This window comes from Sus scrofa, chromosome 9 (assembly GCF_054392235.1).
Source record: "Sus scrofa isolate SSC_HxYL_T2T_F1_AM1 chromosome 9, Sscrofa_HxYL_maternal_Yorkshire_Landrace_v2.0, whole genome shotgun sequence".
Classification (NCBI taxonomy): domain Eukaryota; kingdom Metazoa; phylum Chordata; class Mammalia; order Artiodactyla; family Suidae; genus Sus; species Sus scrofa.
In genome coordinates, this window is record NC_139391.1 from 69,883,056 (window position 1) to 69,910,001 (window position 26,946).

The 26,946-nt window shown below is 44.7% G+C and overlaps 1 protein-coding gene and 1 pseudogene across 6 annotated transcripts in view; both read left to right on the forward strand.

Moving 5' to 3' along the window:
* Window positions 1-7,533, forward strand: part of MDM4 (MDM4 regulator of p53) — a 44,218-nt gene extending 36,685 nt beyond the window's left edge. For 5 of the 6 annotated variants that reach the window (XM_013989569.3, XM_084976836.1, XM_021063227.2 and 2 more), the window contains exons 11-12: window positions 121-678; window positions 4,724-7,533. In XM_013989569.3, the coding sequence (XP_013845023.2) occupies window positions 121-678; window positions 4,724-4,744 (579 nt within the window). In that variant the 3' untranslated portion in view covers window positions 4,745-7,533. Of the gene's footprint in view, window positions 1-120; window positions 3,220-4,723 lie in introns of those variants that run through there. The other variant, XM_084976839.1, reaches the window with a different exon arrangement.
* A 12,333-nt stretch (window positions 7,534-19,866) lies between these two features.
* On the forward strand, window positions 19,867-20,799 carry LOC100525002 (proteasome subunit beta type-6 pseudogene; annotated as a pseudogene).
* Window positions 20,800-26,946: the final 6,147 nt, after the last annotated feature.

Sequence of the window (26,946 nt, forward strand, 5' to 3'; positions counted from 1 at the left end):
CTGGTGTGAAATGTCTGAACTCTGACTGGCTTAGTGTGAGATGATGAGAATTTGGCCTATGCTCCCTTTTTCTCAGCATTATGTTCACACAGTATTAATTGTCTGTACTTGTCTTTGTAGGATGAGTGGCAGTGCACTGAGTGCAAGAAATATAACTCTCCAAGCAAGAGGTACTGTTTTCGTTGCTGGGCCTTGAGGAAGGATTGGTATTCAGATTGCTCTAAGTTAACCCATTCTCTCTCCACATCTGATATCACTGCCATACCTGAAAAGCAAGAAAATGAAGGAATTGATGTCCCTGACTGCAGAAGAACCATATCAGCTCCAGTCGTTAGGCCTAAGGATACATATGTAAAAGAAGAAAAGCCCAAGTGTTTTGGTCCCTGCAACTCAGTGGAATTCTTGGATTTGGCTCACAGTTCTGAAAGCCAAGAGACCATATCAAGCATGGGGGAACAATCAGATAACCTTTTTGAACAGAGAACAGATACAGAAAACATGGAAGATTGCCAGAATCTCTTGAAGCCATGTAGTCTCTGTGAGAAAAGACCACGAGATGGGAACATTATTCATGGGAGGACAGGCCATCTTGTCACTTGTTTTCATTGTGCCAGAAGATTAAAGAAGGCTGGGGCTTCATGTCCTATTTGCAAGAAAGAGATTCAGTTGGTTATTAAGGTATTTATAGCATAGCTAAATCAGTGAATTACAGAGTGATTTTAACAGGATTAGGTTATACATCAAAGTACCAGTATTGAGTAGCTCATTGTCACCCATTGCCTACTTTCATTTATTCATATAAATACATGTATTCTGGGACACTTTTCCTTCTAAACTTTTTTGGAATTTGAGAGTAAGTTCCTTAAAATTAGGTTATCATTTTGGAGACTCCATTAACATGAAAAGATAAGTTAATCACTCAATTCTCTTCTGAAAGATAAGGATCTAGGAGGAAGTACAAATCAGTACAAATACATTCATTCTTTCCTTTTCCTAATTACTAGACAGTTAATCATTTCTTTAGGTCATTTTATTCCTTACTCTTCTTTTCTGTTAGGGAATGTTCTAAGGCATCAAAATCCAACATAAGTTGATTAGTCAGGTTATATAGCATTGCAGATCACTTTGTGTTACAATTAGGCTACATGGTTCAGAGGAACCAGTATTTTTATAAAGTCTGGAAGAGATTTCTTCTCTATGTGCCTAGAACAATGGTATCAAACCTTTTTGCTAACATGCCCCAGAAATAATTTTGAAAAAGTATAGATAGCCTTTTTCACATTTTAAAAGTTGAAATACAATTAGCGGACAATAAAAGTCTTCCCTTCTGATGAACTGTCGACATCTGAGTAGCCACCTAAAATAAGCAATAGAACTTCTCTGTCACCTCAGAATGTTCTCTTGTGTCCCTTTCTCGCACTGCCATTTCATGACGCTCACCCTGGATTAGTTTTCCTTTTGCACATGTTTTATTTGACAGCTAAACTTTTTAAGTAAATTTAAGTATTTACAGAGGCTCTACTATCCACTACATTGTAGATGTGCTTTAAACTTTGGATCTGCAGTTTTAGCTGATAGAATTTATAGGAAAAGTCTTGTCATAAAAACTGGCCAAGCCTGTTCTCATTATAAAACTAATCAGCCGAATCAGACCATGTTTTCCGTCAAAATATTTGACTTTATTCAGTTAAATGTATTACATACATCTTTGGTACAACCTTCTCAATGACACTTCTAAGAAAGATGAGGCGCAGAGTGTTTTTTGTTTGTTTGTTTGTTTGTTTGTTTTATGAATTTTCTGATGCTTTATTTAGTTTGACCACCCTACCACAGGCAATAGTGTTGAAGGCAGAAAACTTGACACAGAAATTATGGACTGAAGATTGTCTTGATGTGGCCTTTTCTTTGTCTTCTGCAGTAGGATATCTTTTTGAAAGTTTCCAGTCCATTTGGTTGAAGGTTGTTCAGCATTTGTTGTAATTCTATTGTTTTTATGAGAGGAAGTGAGCGCTAGTCCTGTTCTGCTGTCTTAATCCCGTCTCAAGATACAGAGTTGTTAACCAAAGCTCTCTTTGCTTGACTCTGCTCATGGTTTTGGAGGTCTTCTGGGGTTTTTTGTCTTCAGTTTGATGCCTAGAGAGTTTTTTTTTTTTTTTTTTTTTATTCTGAGGCAATGGCTCATAGTGAGATTCTAAATGTGTTAGCAGCAGCTTTTTTTATTTATTTATTTTTTTTATCCACACTTGTAGCACATGGGAGTTCCTGGGCCAGTAATTGAACCTTGGACACAGTTGTAGCCTGGGCTGCAGCTGCAGTGGCAGTGCCGGCTCCTTCCTTAACCCGCTGAGCCACAAGGGAACTTCCAGGCAGCCTTTCTTTTGAAAGTAGGGAGTATGGCTTTTGTGGAAAGGAAAGTAATGAAAGAGAGAAATGATAGCTTTGAAGAGCACACAGATCTTAGGATAGTATGTATAGAAATGGAAGGTCTTCAAGTTTTTTTCCTTATAGATATCCCTATCTGCTTTCCTGATGCAGAAGATCTTGGTATATGCCCAGGGCTGGGAGTATAGTCATTTTAAAGACCAAGATCCTAGAATTACAAATTTAAAAGGACTGAGACTCATCCCAGTTGCCTGTTAAAAGCCCAACTCAACCCCCTGCCCCTGCCGCAACCCCCCACCGACTCTTTGATCCCTGAGGGTCTGGCCTAGGGATTTTCAGGTACAGGAAGTAGATGGATCCTTTTATTTAGCATGATATTTTAATTTCTAGAGGGCTAGTTTTGTGAAGATACAGCATTTTAAAACTAGAACGCACTCATGTAGTCTGCCCTTTTTATTTGGCACATATGGCCAGGAGGATAAGTGACTGCTAAGAGTTACAGCTGTTAGAGCTATTACTGGAATCTAAGTCTCTTGTAGTAAATCTTTAAACTGTTCTTCCTTCCTTCTCATTATTTGTTAAATATTTAAAAGATGGTGCTTGGGAGTTCCCGTCCTGGCTCAGTGGTTAACGAATCCGACTAGGAACCATGAAGTTGCGGGTTTGATCCCTGGCATCGTTCAGTGGGTTGAGGATCCGGCGTTGCCGTGAGCTGTGGTGTAGGCCGGCAGCTGCAGCTCCAATTCGACCCCTAGCCTGGGAACCCTCCATATGCCGTCGGAGTGGCCCTAGAAAAGACAAAAAAATAAAAATAAAAAAAAATTTAAAAAAATAAAAGATGGTGCTTATTGAATTTGGAACAACTAATATCCTTAAAATATTGGAGAATATTAGTTGCAGCCAAAATAGGACTTAGAATAGACTTTTAATCCCCTCTCTAAGAGAAAAGGCCTGATAAACTCTTATATAATCAGCTAAATTACTTCTCTCCCTGGGAAGACAAGTAAAGGTGGTAGAGGAACCTGAGTTCTTTTCTCCAGTGTTTGTCCTTCTTGGGGAGTGAAGCTCAGGTCTCTGTCTCTCTCTCCAGGCATTAGGGGCAAGGATATTTCCCTCTTGATAAGTACAAGCAGTTCATTGAGTTTAGTGTTTTGTTATACCATGGTTAAGTGGGCTGAAAATTTAGTCAAATTGCTTTCTACCCTATTTTCCCCTATCATTATTCTCCTCATGATAGTTTGATAGCCCTCAATTTTGTTTTATTTTTTGCCAGTCAGGTGCTTTTGCAAGTGTAAAATTGCAATTTTTTCAAAAATGTACATAAGGAAAAGTTTAAAATTTTCATTTGTGTGTGTAGATATTTGAAGCTAATTTAGTGTGTCCTCGTCTAGCACAGAGTCCTCCTGTGCCAGTTGACCCATTTTCTAGCACCCTATCTAGTTTGTCTCTGAATCTTCACTCGCACTCTGAAATGTCTTCATTTGGACATTAAATTATTATTGGCTTCTAGTTATGGGTAAGCCATGCTGAGGTAGAAGTCTTTTTTTCTTCTTTTTTGGCTACCCCACAGCATATGGAGTTCTTGGACCAGGGAACAGATCCAAGCAGCAGTTACAGCATGCCGGATCCTTAACCCACTGTGCTGGGCCAGGGATAGAACCTTGAGTTCCAGTGCTCCAGGTGTTTCTTTGATTGCCAGGAAAGGATCCTTTAACATAGATGTCAGTGGAGTTATTGTTTCCGCTGCATCACCTCATAGACTTGTGATTAATGAAATCATCCCATGATAGCATTAAATTTCTTATTTTTGTTATTTAAAATAATATTTGTGACCATGTTATCCCAGACAAAAACTTCAGAACAGAAACGACAAATTCTGGTGTTTCTGTTGTGGCTCAGCAGAAACGAATCTGACTAGTATCCATGAGGACACAGGATCGATCCCTGGCCTTGCTCAGTGGGTTAAGGATCCAGCGTTGCTATGAGCTGTGGTGTATGTAGGTCGAAGATTCGGCTCAGAACTGGCATTGCTGTGGCTGTGTCATAGGCCATTGGCTACAGCTCTGATTCGACCCCTAGCCTGGAAATCTCCATCTGCTGCAGGTGCGGCCCTAAAAGACAAAAAAAAAAAAAAAAGAAAAGAAAAAAAGAAAAAAGACAAAAAAATGGCGATAGCATAAATTTCTAGATTATCTAAAAATGTCTTCTGTCTCTTAATGTTAACTCATCCTGCTTACGCTATACTTACAACTTTTGGTTTGCTTTTGTATTTAACACTTAAGTCAGACTTTGTACAAATCTTAGATCAAGGCTTTAAACTGATATTACTATGTCTTCACAGTCCATCTGTGGAATATCATAGGTTCCTGATCTTAGGCTTGAACAAGGGATCAGCATCCAGACTGCCATGAACTCCTCTGATGTAAGACTGAATCACTGCCAAGCATTGGAAATATTCAGTTGTGTCTTAGTAATAATTTATGTATATTTAGATATATGCAATGCTTTGTGGGAAATTATTTTGTTTGTAAGAATTTATTTTTAAAGGTGAGGATCATTTGTTACTTTAACGTCACTTCAATGCAGTGTTGGCGCCTTTGACAGTCACTAATGAGAAATTGGTGAATGTTAGATCGTGGGTTCTACACAGCTATCGTAGTGTTACCTCTTGGTTCTCTTTGGAAAGGGTGAAACTCGTTAACCAGATAATTGGTTTTTTGTTTTTTTGTTTTTTTCCCTGCAGAGAGTTATATGAACTTCTGAAAGGATATTGCTTTAGATACTGTGAATCTCTTGTTTTCCATTTAGCCAACCATCTACTTAAATTGCTCATTCTCATGTCCTAAAAAAGGATTCATCTTGACAGCTCTCCCATTCATGGAAGTACATATATGCACACACACTATCAAGACTATTAATGCTTTTGCTAAAAACGGCTGTAGACTGGCTGTGTCTAGAAGCTGCACTTCAGAGGTAAATGAACCTGCCAGCTCTCCCTGTGCCAAAAGTAACATGTACAATGTTTACAGATGTCTTGCACTGCCGTAGGGTATGCGGTATGCTGAGGTTACTTTGCTGCGATTTCCTAGATTTGTGATTAGCTTAATTGCAGTGTAGCATATGAGATATAATATTAGAGGCCCAAAGCCACTGGAAATGAGGGTTATCTGAGGTAGTGGTTCAGATGACTCCCAATAACTAATCTGGGAACAGTTTTTCCAGATCGCCTTGAGATGTCCTTTCTGTTGACAGAACTTTAGTTGTTTGCCGTTGCTATATGTTCTTTTTTAGGAGCCATCAGATCTCTTCTCTCCTATGGGAGAATGTCCTGTTAGCATTTTCAGGTCTTTTAATGCAATAAATGTGCAATCCCAAATAATGCCACTATAGGTGAATGTGGCGTTGTTAAAGAAAATATTATAATAAACCTACACTTGGGCTTAGTGTACCTCTATCAAAGCCTTTTGAATGACTAAAGTGTTCTAGAGAAACAAGTGTTTCTGTGGAAAGAGGTGGTTAATATTTCTTGGTAGCTTATCTGAAATCAAAGATGCTGCTTCTGCACATTGTTGTCCTTCATCTAGTATCTGTCTTCACTGTCTTCTGGGAGCATAGCAAGTGAGTAGAACTCATTTCTTGGGGTGGAATGGGTCAAGGATCCTCAAAAGGGACAATAGTACTGCCAGAGCAATTTCTTTTGCAGAATAGTTGCTGTAATTTGACAAATGCTCTATTGAAAATTGACATTTTTATAATAGTTTATCAGGGCATCTGATTTCTTATCCCATAGTTTTTTTGTTTTATTTTTAAACAGTAAGTACTTTGATGTCAGACATGTCCCCTTCCTTTCTTTCTTACTATTGCTCTTTTTTCCTTGGAGGTCAAGGTTATTATTTATTTCTGGGTATTGCCTTTATACCAGAAGTCTTCTGTATCACCCCTTGGATGGTTTTAACTACCGTATCTTTAGATAAGGTTTCTCTTTTTCACTCAGTCCTGGGAATGTTTCTGTTGCAGCGTTAGGTGGTAAATTCTAGCAATAAGAAGGAAAGATGTGACATCAGAGCTCCTATCTAGTAAAAAACTTGTAGTTGAAGATTTGCGTATACGATGAGGCAACGGGATTTACTTCCTCTTTTGTCCCAGTATTAAGAAATTCAGGTCAGCTTGTCCTCTTCCTACAGGGGGATTTTTTTTTTTTCTCCCCCTGCAGGTTCCTTCATTTTTTCCACTTCCTTTGTCCTAAAGAATCAAAGTATCTCCTTTGGTTTTTTTCCTTTCCCCCTTTAGAAAGTAAGAGAAAATGTTTTAAAGGAGGAATGAAATGTCTCTGTCCTCCTCAGCACTTGGCAAGCCTCTGAACAGGACCTTTCCATTCTCTAGCGCGACACTATTAGGTGCCTTTTTGGGTAGAGATAAAGAGTAAGATTCCGCTGTCTTGACCTTCTTAAGCTTCCATTTTTTCTCATCTGTAAAATGAGTGTACTACCCTTTCTACCTCATCGTCCATTGTAGGGATTAAGTGTGGGCAGCAGCTTAACCTTTAATTGCCTTGAATCAGGTATTGGAAGTTGTTAAGCTTTTGGTAGATCTGACTGTGGGGTATATAATCTGAATACCTCATGTCCTAGAAGCTGAGCACAAGCTCCCCTTTGTACCTGCCGCACAGAGCCTCTGTTGCCTCCTTTTGCACATGCCTCTAGCTCAGATATCTTTTCCTTGATATGAGGCTCTTGTCTAGAAGAGTTTTGCCTCGAGGTTCTGAGAGAAGTGTGTGTGTAAATTGGGGTAGTAGCTATCCCTGCGTCGTCAGGGTCTTGGTATACAGAAATGCTCTGTCGTACATGCACTTGAGTGGGTGGCATATAATGCACTGTCAGTATGTAGCAAACATGCAATTTTTCAGCTAACATCTGATGAGGCAGATGTGGTTTCCTAAAATGGGCAGGAAAAGGTAATTTGAAATAACTTTGAATAGTGACCAGCTCACCAGATGAGGAAAGGAGACATTTTCACGAGTTCTTGCCTAATCTTTGTAAGCACCACTAAATCGCTTTGTGTCTTTTTTGGGTTTTGCACTGTATAATGCTTTTAATACCTGTTTTTCCTCTTGTGCTTTTTGTTGTGCATTAAATATTTTTCATTTTACTATTTCGTGGTGTCATTATTGGGAAATATGTAGTGTTTGTGTACAGCAAGATCTTGTTTTCTGTCTTTATGTACAGTCTTTGTTCCGACTTGGGAGTGAAGAGAATAGCTTTTGCAATAGAAGTTATAGTGCTTAAAAACAACTTTTAATCCCCTTCTCCTGTCCCTGGCCAACGTACACTCACAGTTAACTACTAGAATAATTGTTGTATTTCATTTTTAGGCTCCCACTCTTGAAGGAAACCTCAAAATTTTGCAGAGTGTTTTTAACATTGAGCTGAGGGCCGTGAGCTGTGGAGTTTCCCCCACTGTGCCTAACTCTTCGGAACCCACAGTTATATCACCCTCTTTGCTCCTGAAGAGATTTTAAATGGTGAGGTAACGGACTTGCCCCTGTCGAGTTTATGAAAAGCTTCCAGACACAGGGTTCTGTTCTGTTTTGTTTCTGAGCTGGGGCTGGTGTGGAGAGGTACTGAGGGTTTGTCCTAAGTACACATTGATCACTTGTATGCCTCGCGTCTGCTAGGGTCTCTAGCAGTGGTTCCTAAGCTTTTGGGAATTATAGCACTCCTTGAAAAGCTAAAGAAACTTACAAAATCTTGTATGAAAAAAGCCCAAACAACACTACAGTCACTTTCAGGAGCTTCATTAAAGCTGGTCCATGACCCCCTGGTTCTGTTCTTTAGAGGAATATCAAAGAAAAGGAAATGTACTTGTAAAGAGCTTGGCTAGCTCACATGTTTTTCAAAAGATTGTCCCTGATAGCTAAGGCCATTAATATGGGTAAAGCCTCTGGTCAGTTGGTGCTCTGCACAACTTTTGGGAGCACCCTTCGTAGGCTGACCATACAAATGACGTCTAGAGATAGGTAGTATACACCTGTGTGAAGAGGCCCTGGGCATGGGGTGCAGGTGGTTACTGGAAATAGGGATAGCATTTTTTATGTTTATTTTTTATTTACTTATTTATTTTTGCTTTTTAGGCTGCACCAGCAGCATATGGAAGTTCCCAGGCTAGAGGTCGAATCAGAACTACAGCTGCCGGCCTACACCACAGCCACAGCAACACGCGATCCAAGCTGCCTCTGCAACCTACACCACAGCTTAGGGCAACGCCGGATCCTTGACTCACTGAGCGAGGGCAGGGATTGAACCCACATCCTTATGGATACTAGTAGGATTAGTTTCCACTGTACCACAATGAGAACTCCAGGGAGAGCATTTTTTAAATGAAAAGAAAAAATAAGGCAGAACATTAGAGAAGGATGAGGCGAGTTTTTGTGTCCACACAACCATTTCCATGTTTTGTGATCTCTTTAAAAAATTACTGTTTAATAATAACTGCATACCATGTTTTGTTTCCTGGGATTTACCTCCTACTCACTTTGATTCCCGATGCTGCAGATTTATCATCTTTATTGAATGTAGCCTTGAGGCTAGAGGAGGGCAAGCTGAAAGTAGTAACTGAGCTAAACTCTTGTTAGCAGACAAATGCCCAGCCAGTACTTGTTTGCTAGAATTTGCTCAAATCTAACCTCTGAAGGTATAAAAGGTATTAGTACTGTTAGAAAGATTTCAGGTCGTTACAGTTTTGGGGGTACAGGGATAACCTTGCTATGTACATCCCCAACCCTAAACTCATTTGATTAATGCTTTCCCTTTGCTTTATTTCCTCTTCAAAATTAAGGATAGGAGTTAAATTTGCTCAGTAAATAGTTATTAAGCATTAATATGAGCCAGAGCCTGCTTGGTACTAGGAATATACCATAGGGAATGGGGAAGCACCCTCAGGTTGCCTACGGTCTAACAATCAAGTTAAGACATAAGACAGTTTCCACATGGGCCGAGGAAACAGCAAATGAAAGAACTACAGAAGTTCCCGTTGTGGCTCAGTGGTTAACGAATCCGAATAGGAACCATGAGGTTGTGGGTCTGATCCCTGGCCTTGCTCAGTGGGTTAAGGATCCGGTGTTGCCATGAGCTGTGGTGTGGGTCGCAGACGTGGCTCAGATCCCGTGTTGGTGTGGCTCTGGCGTAGGCTGGAGGCTACAGCTCTGATTCCACCCCTAGGCTGGGAACTTCCATATGCTGCGGGAGCAGCCCTAGAAAAGGCAAAAAAAACAAAAAAAAAAAAACAAAAAAACCCTACAGGTAAGAGAATGGCCTGTTTGGGAAATGTTAAATTCTTCCACATAACTGAAGCAGAGGATATGATTGGAGAAGTGATGAGAGATTGGACTAGGTAGTGAAGGTGTGATTAACCAAGCTGACAAGTTTGAACTTTATTCTGAAGACAGTGCAGAGCCATCAAAGTGTTTTAAGCAGGAATGTGACATCTCATTTACGGTTTTGAAAGATCATTCTGGCTACATTATTGATAAGAGACTGGAATGCTGGCTAGAACAGAAGTAGGGAGAACAATTAGCCTATGGCAGCAATCTGGGCTAGAAATGATTATATTCCTAAGCTAATGGCAGTGGACCTGGAAAGAGTAATAATAGGTAACATTGATTAAACACATAGTATGTGCTGACGTGGCATCTATTGTCCCATGAAGTATTGAAGGCTTAGCAAAGTTAATCTGTCCAAGGCCTCTAAGAATTAAAGTCAGTCAGCAGTTAGAACCATTGTGTCTGAAATTCTTCAAAGAAGACATACAGATGGCTGAAAAACACATGAAAAGATGTTCAGCATCACTCAGAGAAATGTAAATCAAAACCACTATAAGGTACCACCTTACACCAGCCAGAATGGCCATCATCCAAAAGTCTACAAACAATAAATGCTGGAGAGGGTGTGGAGAAAAGGGAACTTTATTACACTATTGGTGGGAATGTAAATTGGTACAACCACTGTGGAAAACTGTATGGAGATTCCTCAGAAAGTGAAAAATAAAATCACCATTTGATCCAGCAATCCCACTCCTGGGCATCTATCCAGAGAAAACCATGACTCGAAAAGATACATGTACTCCAGTGTTCATTGCAGCACTCTATACAATAGCCAAGACATGAAAACAACCTAAATGTCCATCGACAGAGGAGTGGATAAAGGAAATGTGCTGTATATACACAATGGAATATTACTCAGCCATTAAAAGGAAAGAAAGAACAGCATTTGCAGCAACATGGGTGGACATAGAAATGATCATGCTAAGTGAAGTTGGTCCAACAGTGAGACACCAACATCAAATTCTATCACTTACATGTGGAATCTAAAAAAAGAAAACCATGAGCTTCTTTGCAGAACATGTACTGACTCACAGGCTTTGAAAAACTTATGGTTTCCAAATGAGACACTTTGGGGTGTGGGGGATTCGCTGGGGGTTTGGGATGGAAATGCTATAAAATTGGGTTGTGATGATTGTTGTACAACTATAAATGTAATAAAATTCATTGAGTAATAATAAAAAAAAGAGAACCATCGTGTCTGAGACAAAAGCCCAAAAGATGTGCATGGATTTGAGAGAAATCAAGACAGAAGTGACAGGCCTCATGAATGAATGTGGATCTGAGCAAAAGGGAGGAATCAAGGATGGCTGGGGCAATTGGCTGGATGGTGGTGTCATTAACTGAGATAAAGAATATGGGTAAGGAGTTCCTGTTGTGGTGCAGCGGAAAGGAATCTGACTAGTATCCATGAGGACGCAGGTTTGATCCCTGGCATCGCTCAGTGGGTTAAGGCTCCAGCGTTGCTGTGGGCTGTGGTGTAGACTGCAGATGCGGCTCGGATCCCACGTTGCTGTGGCTATGGCATAGGCCGGCCACTATAACTCTGATTCGACCCCTAGCCCGGGAACTTCCGTGTGCCTCACCTGCAGCCCTAAAAAGCAAAAAAAAAAAAAAAAAAAAAAAAAAAGTGTAGGTTTTTGGTGATGGCAATGAGATAGGTAAAAATGATGGGTTTAGTTTGGGATGTGTTGATTTTGTGCGTATAAGGAGCTTCGAATGGAAATGGAGCTCAGGAGAGACCTGGGCTGTAAATATTAAGTACCTATTATGTATCTTATGCCTTCTAGGTACTGGGGATACAACAGTGAAGGTGATGAACATGGTTCCTGCTCTCATGGCTTAGGGGGAACTAATCAAACACTATCAGTGTGTAGTGCAGTGAAGATTTATGTTGGGAGAATACATGCTGCTATGAGAAACATAGAAGGAGGGCCTAATTTAATTTAGTCATGGGTTTAGGAACAACCTCCTTGAAATGAGAAGCTGAGATCTAAAGGCAGGATAAGAGTTTGAAGAGGAGGAGAATTCCATCGATAGGAGGAGACATGCAAAGGCCTTTCAGTGAGGGAAGAGTAGCATCTGGGAAGGCTGTAGCTGAGAGCATGGCAGGAAAGAGCTGAGTGTAAAAGAGGAGGTAGTTGGGGTACAAGTTGAAAGAGAATAGAGAAGGTCTGAAACTGATACCCTGGAAAATAGGAGTGAGAACAGAGTAGGCAGCTTTCCAAGACAGTTGCTTGAGACTATCCCATCGCTAGACCTGGGTTTCTCAGCCTCAGCACTATCGACATTTTGGGTTGGAAAATTCTTTGTGGAGGGGAGGGATGTCCTGGGCACTGTAGGATGCTGAACAGCCTCTCTGGGCTCTATTCACTAGATGCCAGTAGCCAGTAGCATTGGCTACTGCTCAACCAATTAGGACAATCAACATTGTCTCCAGACATTGGCAGATGTCACTTAAGGAAAGAATTGCCTCTGGTCCATCTGCTGAGTGCTTCAGGAGAAAAACCACGCAACTTGCAGATTGCCGTTACTACACATTCTCGTCCCCGACCTGGGCTTGCAATTCTAACTGGTCCTTCTCTCTCCCTAATAGTTTTTTGTTTCATTTTGTTTCTCTTTTTAGGGCTGCACCTGTGCATGTGGAAGTTCCCCGTCTAGGGGTTGAATTGGAGCTAATAGCCGATGGTCTATGCCACAGCCACAGAAACACAGGATCTGAGCCGCGTCTGCAACCTACACCACAGGTCACAGCAAAGCCGGATCCCCGACCCACTGAATGAACCCAGGGATCAAACCCAAATCCTCAGGGATACTAGTCAGATTCATTTCCACTGTGCCACAATGGGAACTCCCGTGATAGTTTTTTTTTTTTTTTTTTTTTCCCCCTTTTAGGGCCACACCTGTGGTATATGAAAGTTCCCATGTTAGGGGTCATTGGAGCTGCAGCTGCCAGCCTATGCCAGAGCCACAGCAATGCCAGATCCGAGCCTCATCTGCAATCTATGCTGCAGCTCATGGTAATGCCACATCCTTAACCCTTTGAGCCAGGCCAGGGATGGAACCCACATCCTCATGGATACTAGCTGGGTCCTTAACCTGCTGAGCCACAATGGGAACTCCCTATTTCCCTAACCATTGAAGTGATGGTTCTAAATAGAAGATACAAAGAAGAAGGTGAAGGCAGGTTATTAAATTCTCTAAACCCCAAGTACCTCACAGGATAACAGATGTCAAGTGAGCACTTACTAAGTGTTCAGTGCATCTATTCTCTCTGTTTCCAGGAGGGGGCTTTAATGAAATTGAAAGGATGGTATAACAGGAGTGGATAGAGTCGAGAGAGACTGATGTCCTAGAAAAAGATTTCAAAGACTTCTGCCTCTTCCCTCCAGGCCTCAGAGAAGACTGTGCCTCCTGTCCCAGTGGCAGGAATGAAATGTGAGTGGAAGTGCAGCGAGCTACCTCTGAACGGAGATTTGAGGACCATCCTGGGGGCCAGTCTGCACCTTTACCTCAGCACAAGACTAGTGCACCCCAGATCCGGGGCTGCTCCTTCAGGCTGACTCCAAGATTGACGAGGACAGGGAACACAGAGGCAGCTGTCCTGCAATGGGCAGAGAAACAGACATTTTACTGGAGGCCACCGAGATTTGGGAGTTTGTTACCACAGTCTAACTTAGTCTTAGCCATCTACCACAATGCCATGCAAGGGCAAGTCCCAGGCCTGGCACAGAATAAATGGTCCGAGTGTTACGGAGGTGAGATCCTTTGATGTTGAGAGGTCAAGGGACAGTCCTGTGAGGCTGGGGTGTTGGATGAGTCATTCATTCACATGACGTTGCTATTACCCAGGACGATGGCAGGACTGTAGGAACCCAAAGTCTGTAATGAATGAGGGAAGGTGTCTGGAATGTCAGCGGATGACGCAATAAAGGAAGAGAAAAGAGAAGTCTAGGTTTAAGTCTTAACAGATCAGAGATTTGGGATTCCTGTCGTGGCTCAGCAGAAATGAATTTGACCAGCATCATGAGGGTGCAGGTTCGATCCCTGGCCTCATTCAGTGGGTTAAGGATACAGTGTTGCCATGAGCTGCGGTGTGGCTGTAGTGTAGGCCGGCGGCTACAGCTCGATTTGATCCCTAGTCCGGGAACCTCCACATGCTGTGGGTGTGGCCCTAAAAAGATTAAAAAAAAAAAATCAGAGATTTATGTTCAGTCTGGCTGATAACTGGCTGGTAACAGTACAGGGGGGGTCATTCCTTCTCTACTGAAGGTAGATGAGGCGTGGGAAAATGACCACCAAGATTCTTTGGGGGAAAGCCAGGAGTCTTTTAAGGTAAATAAATGGAGGTGAGAGAAGTGTTCGTGGGGATGTTTACCATGAAACAGAATTACAAAGTCAGAGGCAACTTATTTGGTATTTTGGGCTCAAGAGGTGGTTGCTCTCCCGAGAAAGGGTAAATACACATGTAAAACTGTACATGCAAACCCAAGGGACTTTAAGACCCCCTGACACCCTCTGTGGACCTTAGGTTAAGAACCCTGTGCTCGAGCAGTAGCTCTCAAACCTTAGCAAGTCTCAGAATCACCTGGAGGGCTTTGCCAGCAGATTGCTAGACCTCATTTCCAGAGGTTCCGGCCGGTATGGCTGGGTGGGCCCGAGCACCTGCATTTCTGCCAGGTGACACCGGTGTTGCTAGTCCAGGAACCACATTCTGAAAATCCCTGCTGTAGTCTATAAATTATAATAGTACATTTGGGAGGGAGAGGGAAGTGGGAAATTATGGGCAAGGTCATGAGAATAAAGACAGATTTTTGTCTTGTTCTCCTGGATGCCTCGATTTCCATTAGATACTCAACATGTTTCAGCCACACACATACACAGAAGACCTTTCAGGGTGGAGAAAAGAAGGGAGAGGGGAGTGAGCATTCATTTCAGGTTTAGGGCCAGGTGTGCAAGACACTATCTCTTAGGTTAATATGTCCTTAAAGATCATTATCTTCGGAGTTCCCATTGTGGCGCGGTGGTTAACGAATCCGACTAGGAACCATGAGGTTGCGGGTTCGATCCCTGGCCTTGCTCAGTGGGTTAAGGATCTGGCGTTGCCCTGAGCTGTGGTGTAGGTCGCAGACGCAGCTCGGTCCCCCGTTGCTGTGGCTCTGGCGTAGGCCAGTGGCTACAGCTCCAATTCGACCCCTAGCCTGGGAACCTCCATACGCCGAGGGAAGTGGCCCTAGAAAAGGCAAAAAAAAAAAAGACAAAAAAAAAAAAAGATCATTATCTTCCACACCCTTGCTTTACACGGAGGGGAAGGACATCAAGCAGTGCTTGGCTGATGAACACATTTATTCTGGGTCGCTCCAGCTTGCATCCTCTCCCTCTGGGGCGCTTTTCTCTTCATCATTAACCTTTCAAAGAAAAGGTGGGAAATAAGCCATGTAGTCAAAACAGTTTAAAGAAACCTGAAACTTCTGGTGTCCTATACTGAAAAACCTTAATTCAAACTCCAGCGAAGGACATTGCAATAAAACTGCTAACTGAACAAGGGACACATTTTGGGGATAATTGCACATGCTTTCTCCTGCTCCTCTTCCTCCTCTTCCTCCCCTCCCCTACTCTCCCTCCCTCTCCTCCTCCTCCTCTTCTCCTACTCCAACTTCTTTTCTCTCCCTCCCTCCCCTCTGTGTGTGGGTGTGGGTGTGTGTGCGCACGTGTGCGTGTGCGCACATGCATGTGTGCATGGGTATCCGTATTTAAAACACTTTTGGGAGTTCCCACCACGGCTCAGTGGTAACAAACCCAACTAGTATCCATGAGGACATGGATGGCCTTGCTCAGTGTGTTAAGGATCCAGCGTTGCCGTGAGCTGTGGTGTAGGTTGAAGATGCGGCTCAGATCTGGCGTTGCTGTGGTTGTGGTGTAGGCCAGCGGCTATAGCTCCTATTCAACCCCTAACCTGGCCACTTCCATATGCTGTGGGTGTGGCCCTAAAAAGACAAAGACAACCCCCCCCCCGCCAAGCCGCCACAAAACCAAAACACTTGTGACCATCAGGATTTCTGGAATCCTTGGCTTTGAATTAGAATTCCCAGCAAGTGATCTTAGCAACTCAATGTCTCTGAGCTCAGCTCCCTGACCTAGAAACCAGAACACTGAGGGACAAATGAGGTCACGTGTGTGAGGTCCCAAGCACCTGACATTTCGTCTTCCTCTGCTCACTTCAGAGCTAGAGGTTTCAGCTTGCTCAACCAAGAAGGACCAATCAACTCTCTGGCCTCTAACCAGCAGACGGAAGCTTCATCTTCCACCAGAGGGCCCCAGCAACCTATAAAATCTAAGAGGAAGGTCCCTTTGCTGTTAAAACAGCATTGTTGATTCTGCCTAAGGACAACCCCCTAGGTTCAAGTCTTTATTTAAACATTCTTATTCCAGGTCCTTGGAGGAAGCTTTTGTAAGATGTCTCAAATGTCCAGGAAGTCAAATCTGAAGTAAGAAGTTCAGAATAAATGATACTCTAATTACACACCAGGCACAAAGAGAATTATATTTGTGTTTTTCTTTTGTTTTTTTTTGCCGTTTCTTGGGCCGCTCCCATGGCATGTGGGGGTTCCCAGGCTAGGGGTCTAATCGGAGCTGTAGCCACCGGCCTACACCAGAGCCACAGCAACGCAAGATCCGAGCCACGTCTGTAACCTACACCACAGCTCATGGCAACACTGGATCCTTAGCCCACTGAGCGAGGCCAGGGATTGAACCTGCCACCTCATGGTTCCTAGTCGGATTCGTTAACCACTGCACCATGACGGGAACTCCTTGTTTTTTATTTTATCCATTTCTTCTGACTATCTGTAACCTAGTTAGGAAATAGTCTCTCGATAATCAGCTATTGCAGTTCCTTTCTTCCTGGTTTATTCAAATGAGCTGAACTGCTGCTTTTTTCCTTTGATGTACAGCTGCCCCCACCTTGCCTCCAATCACAGCCAGCAGGTGGGAACAAAGGGTGGGGAAGCTCTTTTCTTTTCTTCTCTTTTCTTTTTGCTTTTTAGGGCCGAATATGTGGCCTATGGAAGTTCCCAGGCTAGGAGTCGAATCGGAGCTGCAGCTGCCAGCCTACACCACAGCCACAGCCACTCGGGATCTGAGCCACCTCTTTGACCTACACCACAGCTCACGGCAACCCACTGAGCGAGGCCAGGGATCACCCGCATCTTCCTGAATACCAGTCAGGTTGGTAATCCACTGAGCCGAAATGGGAACTCCCAGGGATCACTTTCTGAGCCTCTGCCTCACTGCTGAGCCTCAGATGCTGTTTCCCTGAATCCCTTTGTGATAAGAGTCTAGTGATCGGCAGGTACCCATCACAAGGGGACGGGTTCTGCGGAGAAAGCTCTTTCTCCATTTGAGGAAGGGGAACAATTGGAAGAAGTCAAGGCCATTAGCCATTATTACAGCCTCCCTCAAAACCTCACGGACTTCAAGACAGCAATGCTATCCAGTGTGTATCTGTCCTGTAGACATTACACATTGCTTCTTTCCCAGTCTTCTTTAAGGATGTGGTGGGAATACAGCCTCAGGTCAGCATTCAACATTGTTCCTGGGAATGCTGGCCCAGACAAGGAGAGCCTGAAAGAAAATCAAAAGGGTCTGTCGTGCATCTTCTTAGTAACACAGAACCTTAGACTCTTGGGGAAGAACAGAACTCCAGAAATCTAGTGCAAGCCTTCATTTTTCGGAAAGGAGAAATGTCACGGTCATGACCACGTTCTTGGTTAATGGCAGACTAGCTACTCTAGCAGGACTAGATTCCAGACTCATGGGCTTTTATCACCATTTACTTTTTTTTTTTTTTTTTTTTGTCTTTTTGCTTTTTCTAGGGCCACTTCCCTTGGCATATGGAGGTTCCCAAGCTAGGGGTCGAAGCAGAGCTGTAGCCACCGGCCTTCGCCACAGCCACAGTAACATGGGATCCGAACCTCATCTGCAACCTACACCACAGCTCACAGCAACGCAGGATCCTTAACCCACTGAGCAAGGCCAGGGATTGAACCCACAACCTCATGGTTCCTAGTCGGATTCGTTAACCACTGAGCCACGACGGGAACTCCTCACTATTTACTTTTTAAAATCAGTCATCATCCTTACTATTTATTATATGCTCAGTGTGTGTGTCAAGCATCTGTTTTATCTTGGGTCATCTTTACAAGAACCCTATGAAAGCAATGTAGTCTTCTCGGGAGTTCCCATCATGGCTCAGTGGTAATGAATCTGACTAGGATCCATGAGGATGCAGGTTTGATCCCTGGCCTCGCTCAGTGGGTTAAGGATCTGGCATTGCTGTGAGCTGTGGTGTAGGTGGCAGATGCGACTTGGATCTGGTGGTGCTATGGCTGTGGCATAGGCTCACAGCTATGGCTCTGATTTGACCCCTGGCCTAGGAACTTCCACACATCACAGGTGTGGCCCTAGAAAGCGGGAAAAAAAAAAAAAAAAGAAAGACAGAAAAAAAAGATAGAAATGTAGTGTCCTGTGAATGAAATCTGTTATCCCCATTTTGCAGAGGCATAGAGAAAGAAGTTAAATAAAAGATTAGGAAAAAATTAAGCCAGTTCCATTTCAATCAGTGTTTTTCCATGAGGGTTAGGGGCTTTTTTTTTTTTTTTTTTTTTTTTTTTAATGCACCTATGCCTTACTTAGCAGGATACTGAGCATCTCTGGCCCTCAAGCATTAATTGTCCCAGTCATCATAACACCTCGAATTTCCCCAAATCCCAGAAGGTAAAGTAAGAGGTGATACTGCTGCTGGTTGGAACAACTGACCTAAATGCATGTGCGCATGAAAAGAAAAAGTAACAAAATTCCTCTGCTGCTTTTTTTGGGGGTTTGGTTGTTTTTATATTAATAAAGGTCACAAGATAGAGATTAGAGCAGGATGGGAGGAAGGAAATCCTTGGAGGTGAGCATAGCTCTGGAAGGGAAGAAGCTAATATTTTTTCCCCCCCAGGGCCTTACCCTCGGCATATGGAGGTTCCCAGGCTAGGGGTTAAATTGGAGCTATAGCTGCAAACCTACACCACAGCCACAGAAATGCCAGATCTTTAACCCACTAACGGAGGCCAGAGATCAAACTTGCATCCTCATGGATGCTAGATTCGTTTCCGCTGAGCCACGTTGGGAACTCTGAGGCTAAACTTTTAAGGAAGGAAATGAACACTAGACTAAGGAACCTCTTCATGTATGGTCACTACTGCTAAATCCTGAGGAGTTGTAAGTGGACAGGCCTGGCCTCACAAACTGGTACCTCTAGAGACCAGCCGGGTCTCGAAGACAAGGAAAGCCAGCTGGGCTGGGAGGTATTTGGGAATGCTGAAGCTGGAGTAAATAATGGATTAAAAAAAAAAAAAAGAAAGAAAAAGGTTTGGGAGTTCCCGTTATGGCTCAGTGGAAATGAATCCAACCAGTGTCCATGAGGATGCGGGTTCGATCCCTGGCCTTGCCCAATGGGTTAAGGATACGGCGTTGGTGTGAGCTGCAGCGTAGATCACAGGTGCGGCTCAGATCTGGCTTCGCTGTGGCTGTGGTGTAGGCTGGCAGCTGCAGCTCCGATTTGACCACTAGCCAGGGAACTTCCATATGCCTTGGGTGTGGCCCTAAAAAGAAAAAAAAAAAAAAGGAATTTTTAAATGTTATGTAGACCAAGAAAAAATGCCTGCAGGTGCTCTGTGACCTATGGGTCAGGTCATCTGAGGGGCCATTCCCAATCGCGCTACCACTGTGTCTGCCCACTGTGCTGGCTGGTGGAGGAGAAATGGGTTTCAGCGCTCACAAGAAGGAATTTACTACCCATCTGAGCTGGCAAACAGCAGGGCAGCCTGGGCAGAGGAGTTATGAGTGTTCCCTGGGGCTCTGGGCTCCATAAAGCAGGGGCATTCCTGTGCATTCTCAGTCCCTTGCAGATGTGAGATTCTGGAATTCTGGGGCTGTGATTCCTTGAAGGCAGAGCTGGGTACAGGAAAACCCGAGAGTCTGGTTACCGCCTGTAGTGCTACCAGCCCGGGCCCCTGGCAGTGATTTCTTGGCTTAGGGCTGTCGTCTCCTCCTGATGAGTGGAAATGGGGGAAGAAGTCGCTGAGTCCCTGCTCCCTAGAGGCCATTTGCCTTGGTTCACAGCCCTGGCAGTTTGCAAACTCAAACAGCTTTTATTCTCTCTCAGCTACTGGGCCCTGACACCAACTGCAGAGCTAAACAACCAATTTTCCAACCCAGCTGTTCAGCTGCACTATAGGTTTCAGTTTAAATGCACTTGTAAGAAACCATTGGGAGCAGTACCAGAGGAGGAAGAGGGCAGCTGCCTTAGTAACTGCTCCAGAACGAGGCCAGCACCAGCCTGGGGGCCTGAGGCCATTATCTCCACTTGGGAAAACCAGGAAGTGTCTACAGGGGTAGATGGCTGTGCAATATGGTGGGGGCATGGTTCCAGGGGCCGCCCCAGACCCCCTCCAGAAGAGCCCATCGAGTGACTGACAAGTTGACCCCTATTCATGACAGTCTCAGCAGCTATTACCCAGGCAATAGCTGATGCAGTCACTTATCAGCTCGTTTTCCACAGCATTGAGCTTCCTTGAGCCTTACTCAGGGAGCCTCTGCCGGTACACAGGGCGGCTGGTCTCTTTAAGGAGCGTATTACCCATACCAGGAGGACCTGATGGCAGGGAGCATCACCGCAGGCTGGGACGCCCAAGAGCGGGGGCAACTGCACTTGGTGCCGATGCGGGTATGGTGGTAAGACCTGTCCCTGGGGATTCTGGGAGCTCCTGTGTCTGTGACTATGTGGATGCTATCTACTGGGAAGGCATGACCAAGGAAGAGTGTCTGCCATCCACTGCCAGGGTTCACACTATGGCTATGGAGTGGGATGGCCTGTGGAGGGGGATCCCCTGGCAGCCACTGCAGAATCAGGGGTAGAGTGGCAGGTACTTTTGGGAGACCAGGTTCCCAAATTCACCATGGCCACTTCACCACCTCCCGAAATCCTGGGATTCTAAGACATAATAACAGACACCCCATACTGATGCAAAATGCAATAAACAGTTTGTCAATGAGAAAAAAAGAAAACCATCAGGAGCTGGCCCCTTCCCCCTGCTTTCTTTATCTGCCATGAGAAATGCACAGGAAGGTGACACTGTGCCTTTAAAAGCAGTGTCTCGGAGTTCCCTCTGGTGGCTCAGTGGATTAAGAACCCAACTAGTACCCTTAAGGATGCAGGTTTGATCCCTGGTCCCCATTCAATGGGTTAAGGATCCAGCCTTGCCATGAGCTCTGGTGTAGGTTGAAGATGCAGCTTGGATCCCATGTTGCTGTGGCTGTGGTGTAGGCTGGCAACTGTAGCTCTCATTCAACCCCTAGCCTGGGAACTTCCATATGCTGAGGGTGCAGCCATAAAGAGCAAAAAAAAAAGGGGGGGGTGGGGGAGGAAAAAAAGCAGTGCCTCTGCTGTTCCGACTTGTACCAGTGGGGCAGGCAAATGTGGGGGAGGCAGCAGGGCTTTGCCAACCAAACTCCTGATGTGGAGGAGTTGAAAACCAGGCTGCAAATGTTAATATCTAACATGCCAGGAAATCTCTGTTCCAGTCCTGCAAGATCTAGTCAGTCGTAGGCTTTGAAAGTCTGTACCCTTCTCCTTCCTGGCTTTGCTTACATCTGTCTACCCTGGGCCCTAGGGCGGGCTGTCAGAAGGGAGGAGGTCCTGAGCCCTGCTGCCTGTCCTTCTTGGCCGGCACTCAGCACAGACCAGGTCTTACTGAACTTCAGAAACTTCTCTGCTACAGATAGTGAGAGTGGTGTAGGGAAAGGCTGTTGAAGGCCATGAAGTGTGACTAGGAACTGTGAGGTTTTGGGTTTGATTCCTGGCCTCACTCAGTGGGTTAAGGATTCAGTGTTGCCGTCAGCTGTGGTGTAGGTCACAGACACGGCTCGGATCTGATGTTGCTGTGGCTTTGATGTAGGCCAGAAGCTGTATCTCTGATTGGACCCCTAGCCTGCGAACCTCCATATGCCACAGGCACAGCCCTAAAAAGACAAAAAAAAAAAATATGTAAATTGTATCTGGTAGGGATGCAATTGATTATTGCCCTATGAATATGGACCAGAGTTGCATTTATGAGGTAAATTAGTTGCAGCCTTCTTGATGGCTTATATCCTCCTGCTCTTTGGATTCTCTCTTGAACATCTAGACCGTCTTACTAGTTCCCTCAATAATTGATGAGTTAAATGAAATCATTGGAATGTGTTCATTTTATATTTTGGACAAGGGTCTTTTTTTTTTTTTTTTTTTTTTTTTTTTGTCTTTTGTCTTTTTGTCTGTTGTTGTTGCTATTTCTTGGGCCGCTCCCACGGCATATGGAGGTTCCCAGGCTAGGGGTTGAATCGGAGCTGTAGCCACCGGCCTACGCCAGAGCCACAGCAACGCGGGATCCGAGCCACGTCTGCAACCTACACCACAGCTCACGGCAACGCCGGATCGTTAACCCACTGAGCAAGGGCAGGGACCGAACCCGCAACCTCTTGGTTCCTAGTCGGATTCGTTAACCACTGCGCCACGACGGGAACTCCATGGACAAGGGTCTTGATTTAACCGTTAAAAAAAAAAAGACCACTTCACAATAATTGACATTGTTTTGAGGGTGGAATGAGGTCCTGGGTAAGTGGGGGCCAGGCAATATAATGTGCCTTCCATAGCTGGGACAATCCTTGCTTCTTCTGGATTCTGAGCCCCAGGGCACCTGTGTTTCTTTCTTTCTTTCTTTCTTTCTTTCTTTCTTTCTTTCTTTCTTTCTTTCTTTCTTTCTTTCTTTCTTTCTTTCTTTCTTTCTTTCTTTCCTTCTTTCCTTCCCTCCTTCCTTCCTTCCTTCCTTCGTTCCTTCCTTCCTTCCTTCGTTCCTTCTTTCCTTCCTTCGTTCCTTCTTTCCTTCCTTCCTTCGTTCCTTCCTTCCTTCGTTCCTTCCTTCCTTCCTTCCTTCGTTCCTTCCTTCCTTCTTTCTTTCTTTCTTTCTTTCTTTCTTTCTTTCTTTCCTTCTTTCTTTCTTCTCCTTTTGCCATTTCTTGGGCCGCTCCCGCAGCATATGTAGGTTCCTAGGCTAGGGGTTGAGTTGGAGCTGTAGCCACTGGCCTACGCCAGAGCCACAGCAACGAGGGATCCCAGCCGCGTCTGCAACCTACACCACAGCTCATGGCAACCCCGGATCCTTAACCCACTGAGCGAGGCCAGGGATTGAACCTGCAACCTCATGGTTTCTAGTCGGATTCGTTAACCACTGAGCCATGACAGGAGCTCCACCTGTACTTTCACAGACAAAATAAACAAAATCTTTTTTTTTTTTTTTTTTTTTTTTTTGGCTGCACCCATGGTATATGGAAGTTCCCAGGCCAGGGATTGTGAGCCGCAGCTCTGACCTATGGCACAGCTGCAGTAATGCTGGATCCTTTTAACCCACTGAGTGGGGCTGTGGATCAAACCCGTGTCTCCACAGTGACCTGAGCCGCCACAGAGATAATACCAGATCCTTAACCTGTTGTGCCACAGTGGAAACTCCCTAAACAAAATCTTTTGATTAAACTTCTCACAATACAGTATTAATAACTTTGGCTTCTCAAGGGTTTTTGCATTTTAAAAGAGGACCCTGGGGAGAAATAATGCTTACCCAGAAGAATGACTGTAATAGTGAAAATCCAGAGGGGTGCTGTGCTATAGATATTTGGGGCCACGTGCCTTTAGAATAACCTGCCCCCCTGGTATTCAGCTGCAGAGGACAATTTGACGCCCCTCCCTGGACCCCCTCTCCAATGCTGGAAGAACCAGCCTCACCATGCAAAGGGGAACAGTTTCAACTTCATGCCAGAATCTTAAAATACATACTTATTAAGTCCATTCCTCAGATCTGTGAGGTGGATATGTTTATCCCTGTTATTGGCAAGGAACTAGAAGAAGTTGAATGACTGGTCCAAGGTTATATATATATAGCTAGGAAGTTGCTGAGCCAGATTGAAATCCAGGGTCTGAATCCAGAGCTGGGGATTTGAGCCTTGAAATAACCCTTCTAGTCAAGACTCTTTCCTCCACTAAACCCACCACCACTGTTGAAATCCACCTGGGCAAAGACAGTGGTGTCTCATTAAAATGGAAATGCCCTGAAAGGCAGAACACACTGGCCAAGAAAATAATGTTGCAAACAAATTGATCTGAGTCTGGGACTAGGTTTTGATCCAGGGGTTAGGGCCCAGCCAGAGGAAGAGGGGAAGGGCAGGGGGAGCTCCCTCCAGCAGGGTCCTCTGTGCTTCTGGGGATGGAGGGATGGGGTGGACCTGATAGGCGAAGGAGGATGCTGGGGAGGACCAGCCGAGTGAGTCAGTGGAGCTCGGTGGGCACTGTGCCTTCCCTCCTTAGGACATGACAACTGGGAAGATAACAGGGTGTGGGAAGAGGAGGATGCAGCGTCAGGAGCTGAAGAGAGCCAAACCCTGGAAACAGCTTCCTAAATGCTAACTGGCCAAAGCCATGCCCTCTTTTGCACTCTGCTGGCCAGGGAGACCCCATGGCCTGAGCCAGATGTGGCAGGGCTTGTGGATGCAGGGATGGTCCAGAGGATCAAGGAGGATGAGCCAGCGCAGGGCGGCATCTCTCCTGAGCCAGGATACAGGAGGCCTGTGTACATGGCAGGCAGGTAAGCAGGTGTCTTAGTGATGGATGAGGGTTTCCTGGCCAGCGTGACCATTCCTTCCATCGAGTCCAGCTGGATAGACCCAGTAGCTCCAGGGCCCCTTGTCATCCACAGATTGCTTGGTGATTAATGCAGAAATCATGTATTCCTACCTCCTGTCCCTGCTCTGCAATCTCCTAGCTCCCTTGGTAGACTCTCCTGCACTTAGGTAATTTACTCTGACATTATTGTCCCTAGAATTTCTCAGCACGCTCTGTGTGCAAGTAGTAACCAGGATCTGTGTGCAATTTCCCCATGGATGCTAACCAAGGACAGACAGCCCGGCGAAGCACCAGGGAGAGACTTCCGATACTGCAGTGAGTAAGGCAGGATCCAGCTGAGGCTGGAACTGGTTTTGCCCGAGTTGCCCCCCACCCCTTTTGAGGTTTCTTCCTTCCTTCCTTCCTTCCTTCCTTCCTTCCTTCCTTTCTTTCTTTCTTTCTTTCCTTCTTCCTTCCTTCCTTCCTTTCTTTCTTCCTCTTTCTTCTTTCTTACTTTCTTCCTTTCTTTCTTTTCTTCCTTTCTTTTTCTTTTTTCTTTCTTCTTTCTTCCTCTTTCTTTCTTTCTTTCTTTCTTTCTTTCTTTCTTTCTTTCTTTCTTTCTTTCTTTCTTCCTCTCTCTCTCTCTCTCTCTCTCTCTCTCTCTCTCTCTCTTTCTTTCTCTCTCTCTCTCTTCCTTCCTCCTTCCCTTCCCTTCCTTTTTTCTTTGACTGTACCCACAGCATATGAAGGTTCCCAGGCTAGGAGTCGAATTGGAGCTGCAGCCACCAGCCTACACCACAGACACAGCAAAGCCAGATCCGAGCCTCATCTGTGACCTACACCACCGCTCATGGCAATACCTGATCCTAGTCGGGTTCATAACAAGCTAAGCCACAATGAGAAATTCCACTTTTCAACAGTCTCACTTTTCAACAAATACTGACTTCACCTTGGCCTGGAGTCCCAAAACAAAAACCACATTATGAGCTAGGTTTAATATTGATTTGTCTGCGTGGACTTAGAGCAGGAAAGACAAAATCACACACTGTTAATAGTCATTCGTTCAACAAATATTTATCGAGTACCAGATAGGAGAGAGGCTTGTGTTAATTCACTGGGAAGAGCAGCACATTAAAATGCTTTATGCGGCATTCCTGTCGTGGCTCAGTGGAAATGAATCTGATTAGCATCCATGAGGATGCAAGTCTGATCCCTGACCTCGCTCAGTGGGTTAAGGATCCTGTGTTGCTGTGGCTGCGTTGTAGGCTGGCAGCTGCAGCTCCTTTTATACCCTCAGTCTGGAAACCTCCATATGCTGTGGATGGGGCCCTAAAAAATGCAATATGCTGTTCCTTTTTTCATGTTGTAGCGAAATGTGTTTAATTATCTCTCACTCACCCCATCTCCCACTTGCCTCTCACCTTCCTCTTGAGGGCAGATTAAAATGTTTTTGCTCAATTCAAGGAGCAGATTTGTAAACAGTTTATAAGGTAAAGGATGGGGGGCAAATGCTCTATTGGCAAAAGAGAGGCCAGATGTCTGAGTTCTGGAGAAACAGAGTAAAGTTGTGAGAGCTGGAGGCATGCGAATTCCTCCCATAGACCAAATGGGAGCTTAGAAAAGAAGTCAATCTTTGGAGTTCCCTGGCAGCCCAGTGGTTAAGGATCCAGCATTGTCACTGCTGTGGCTCAGGTTACTGTTGTGGCACGGGTTTGCTCCTTGGCCTGGGAACATTTGCAGGCCACAAGTGTGGCAAAAAAAAAAAAAAAAGAAAAGAAAAGAAAAGAAATAAATCTTCAGGAACTCCTGAATATGGCAATTTTCTTCCAAAGTCCACACACTTAACATCTGTCCATTCTACCCCCTAGGTGAGCATTCTCTTAGGTTAGACTCTTTGAAGGCAAGTGACGGAAACCCAAGCCAAGGATGCTCCAGGCAAAGGAAGCAGCACCTGCAAAGGCGTGAGAGCTTGAAAGAAAAGGTGGGCAGTCAGGAAGGGACCTAAGTTCCTGGGAACAGAGATGGAAGGGAGCCACAGGAGGGCTTTTCATCTGGGCCCGGTGCATGGAGGCAAGGGGCTCACTGCAATGACCTGGCGCTTAAGGACTCTTGTCACTGAAGCTGGGAGTGAGGCAAGACACAGGGGAACAAGTGTGGCCTGGAGTCCTGTGCCGTCCTTGGCCAATGCTCCTCAAATGTTCTCGCACTCCCAACTCCTCAACCCTCTCCTCATCTACTTTTCTTGGTTTTCCAAATCTTTTTTTTTTTTTTTTTTTTTGCTTCCAGCTCCCTGGTGAGTGAGTGCTCCGCAGAGGGGGCTTTGACTTGTCTCAGCCCTCCAGGAGGGGCCATCTCTGCTGCAGATTAAGTATGTAGCTTGACATCCGTCCCCATGTAAATTGGGTTCTTTTAATTAAAGATTCAGTAGGAGGGGTGCTGAGCCAGGCACTGGGAG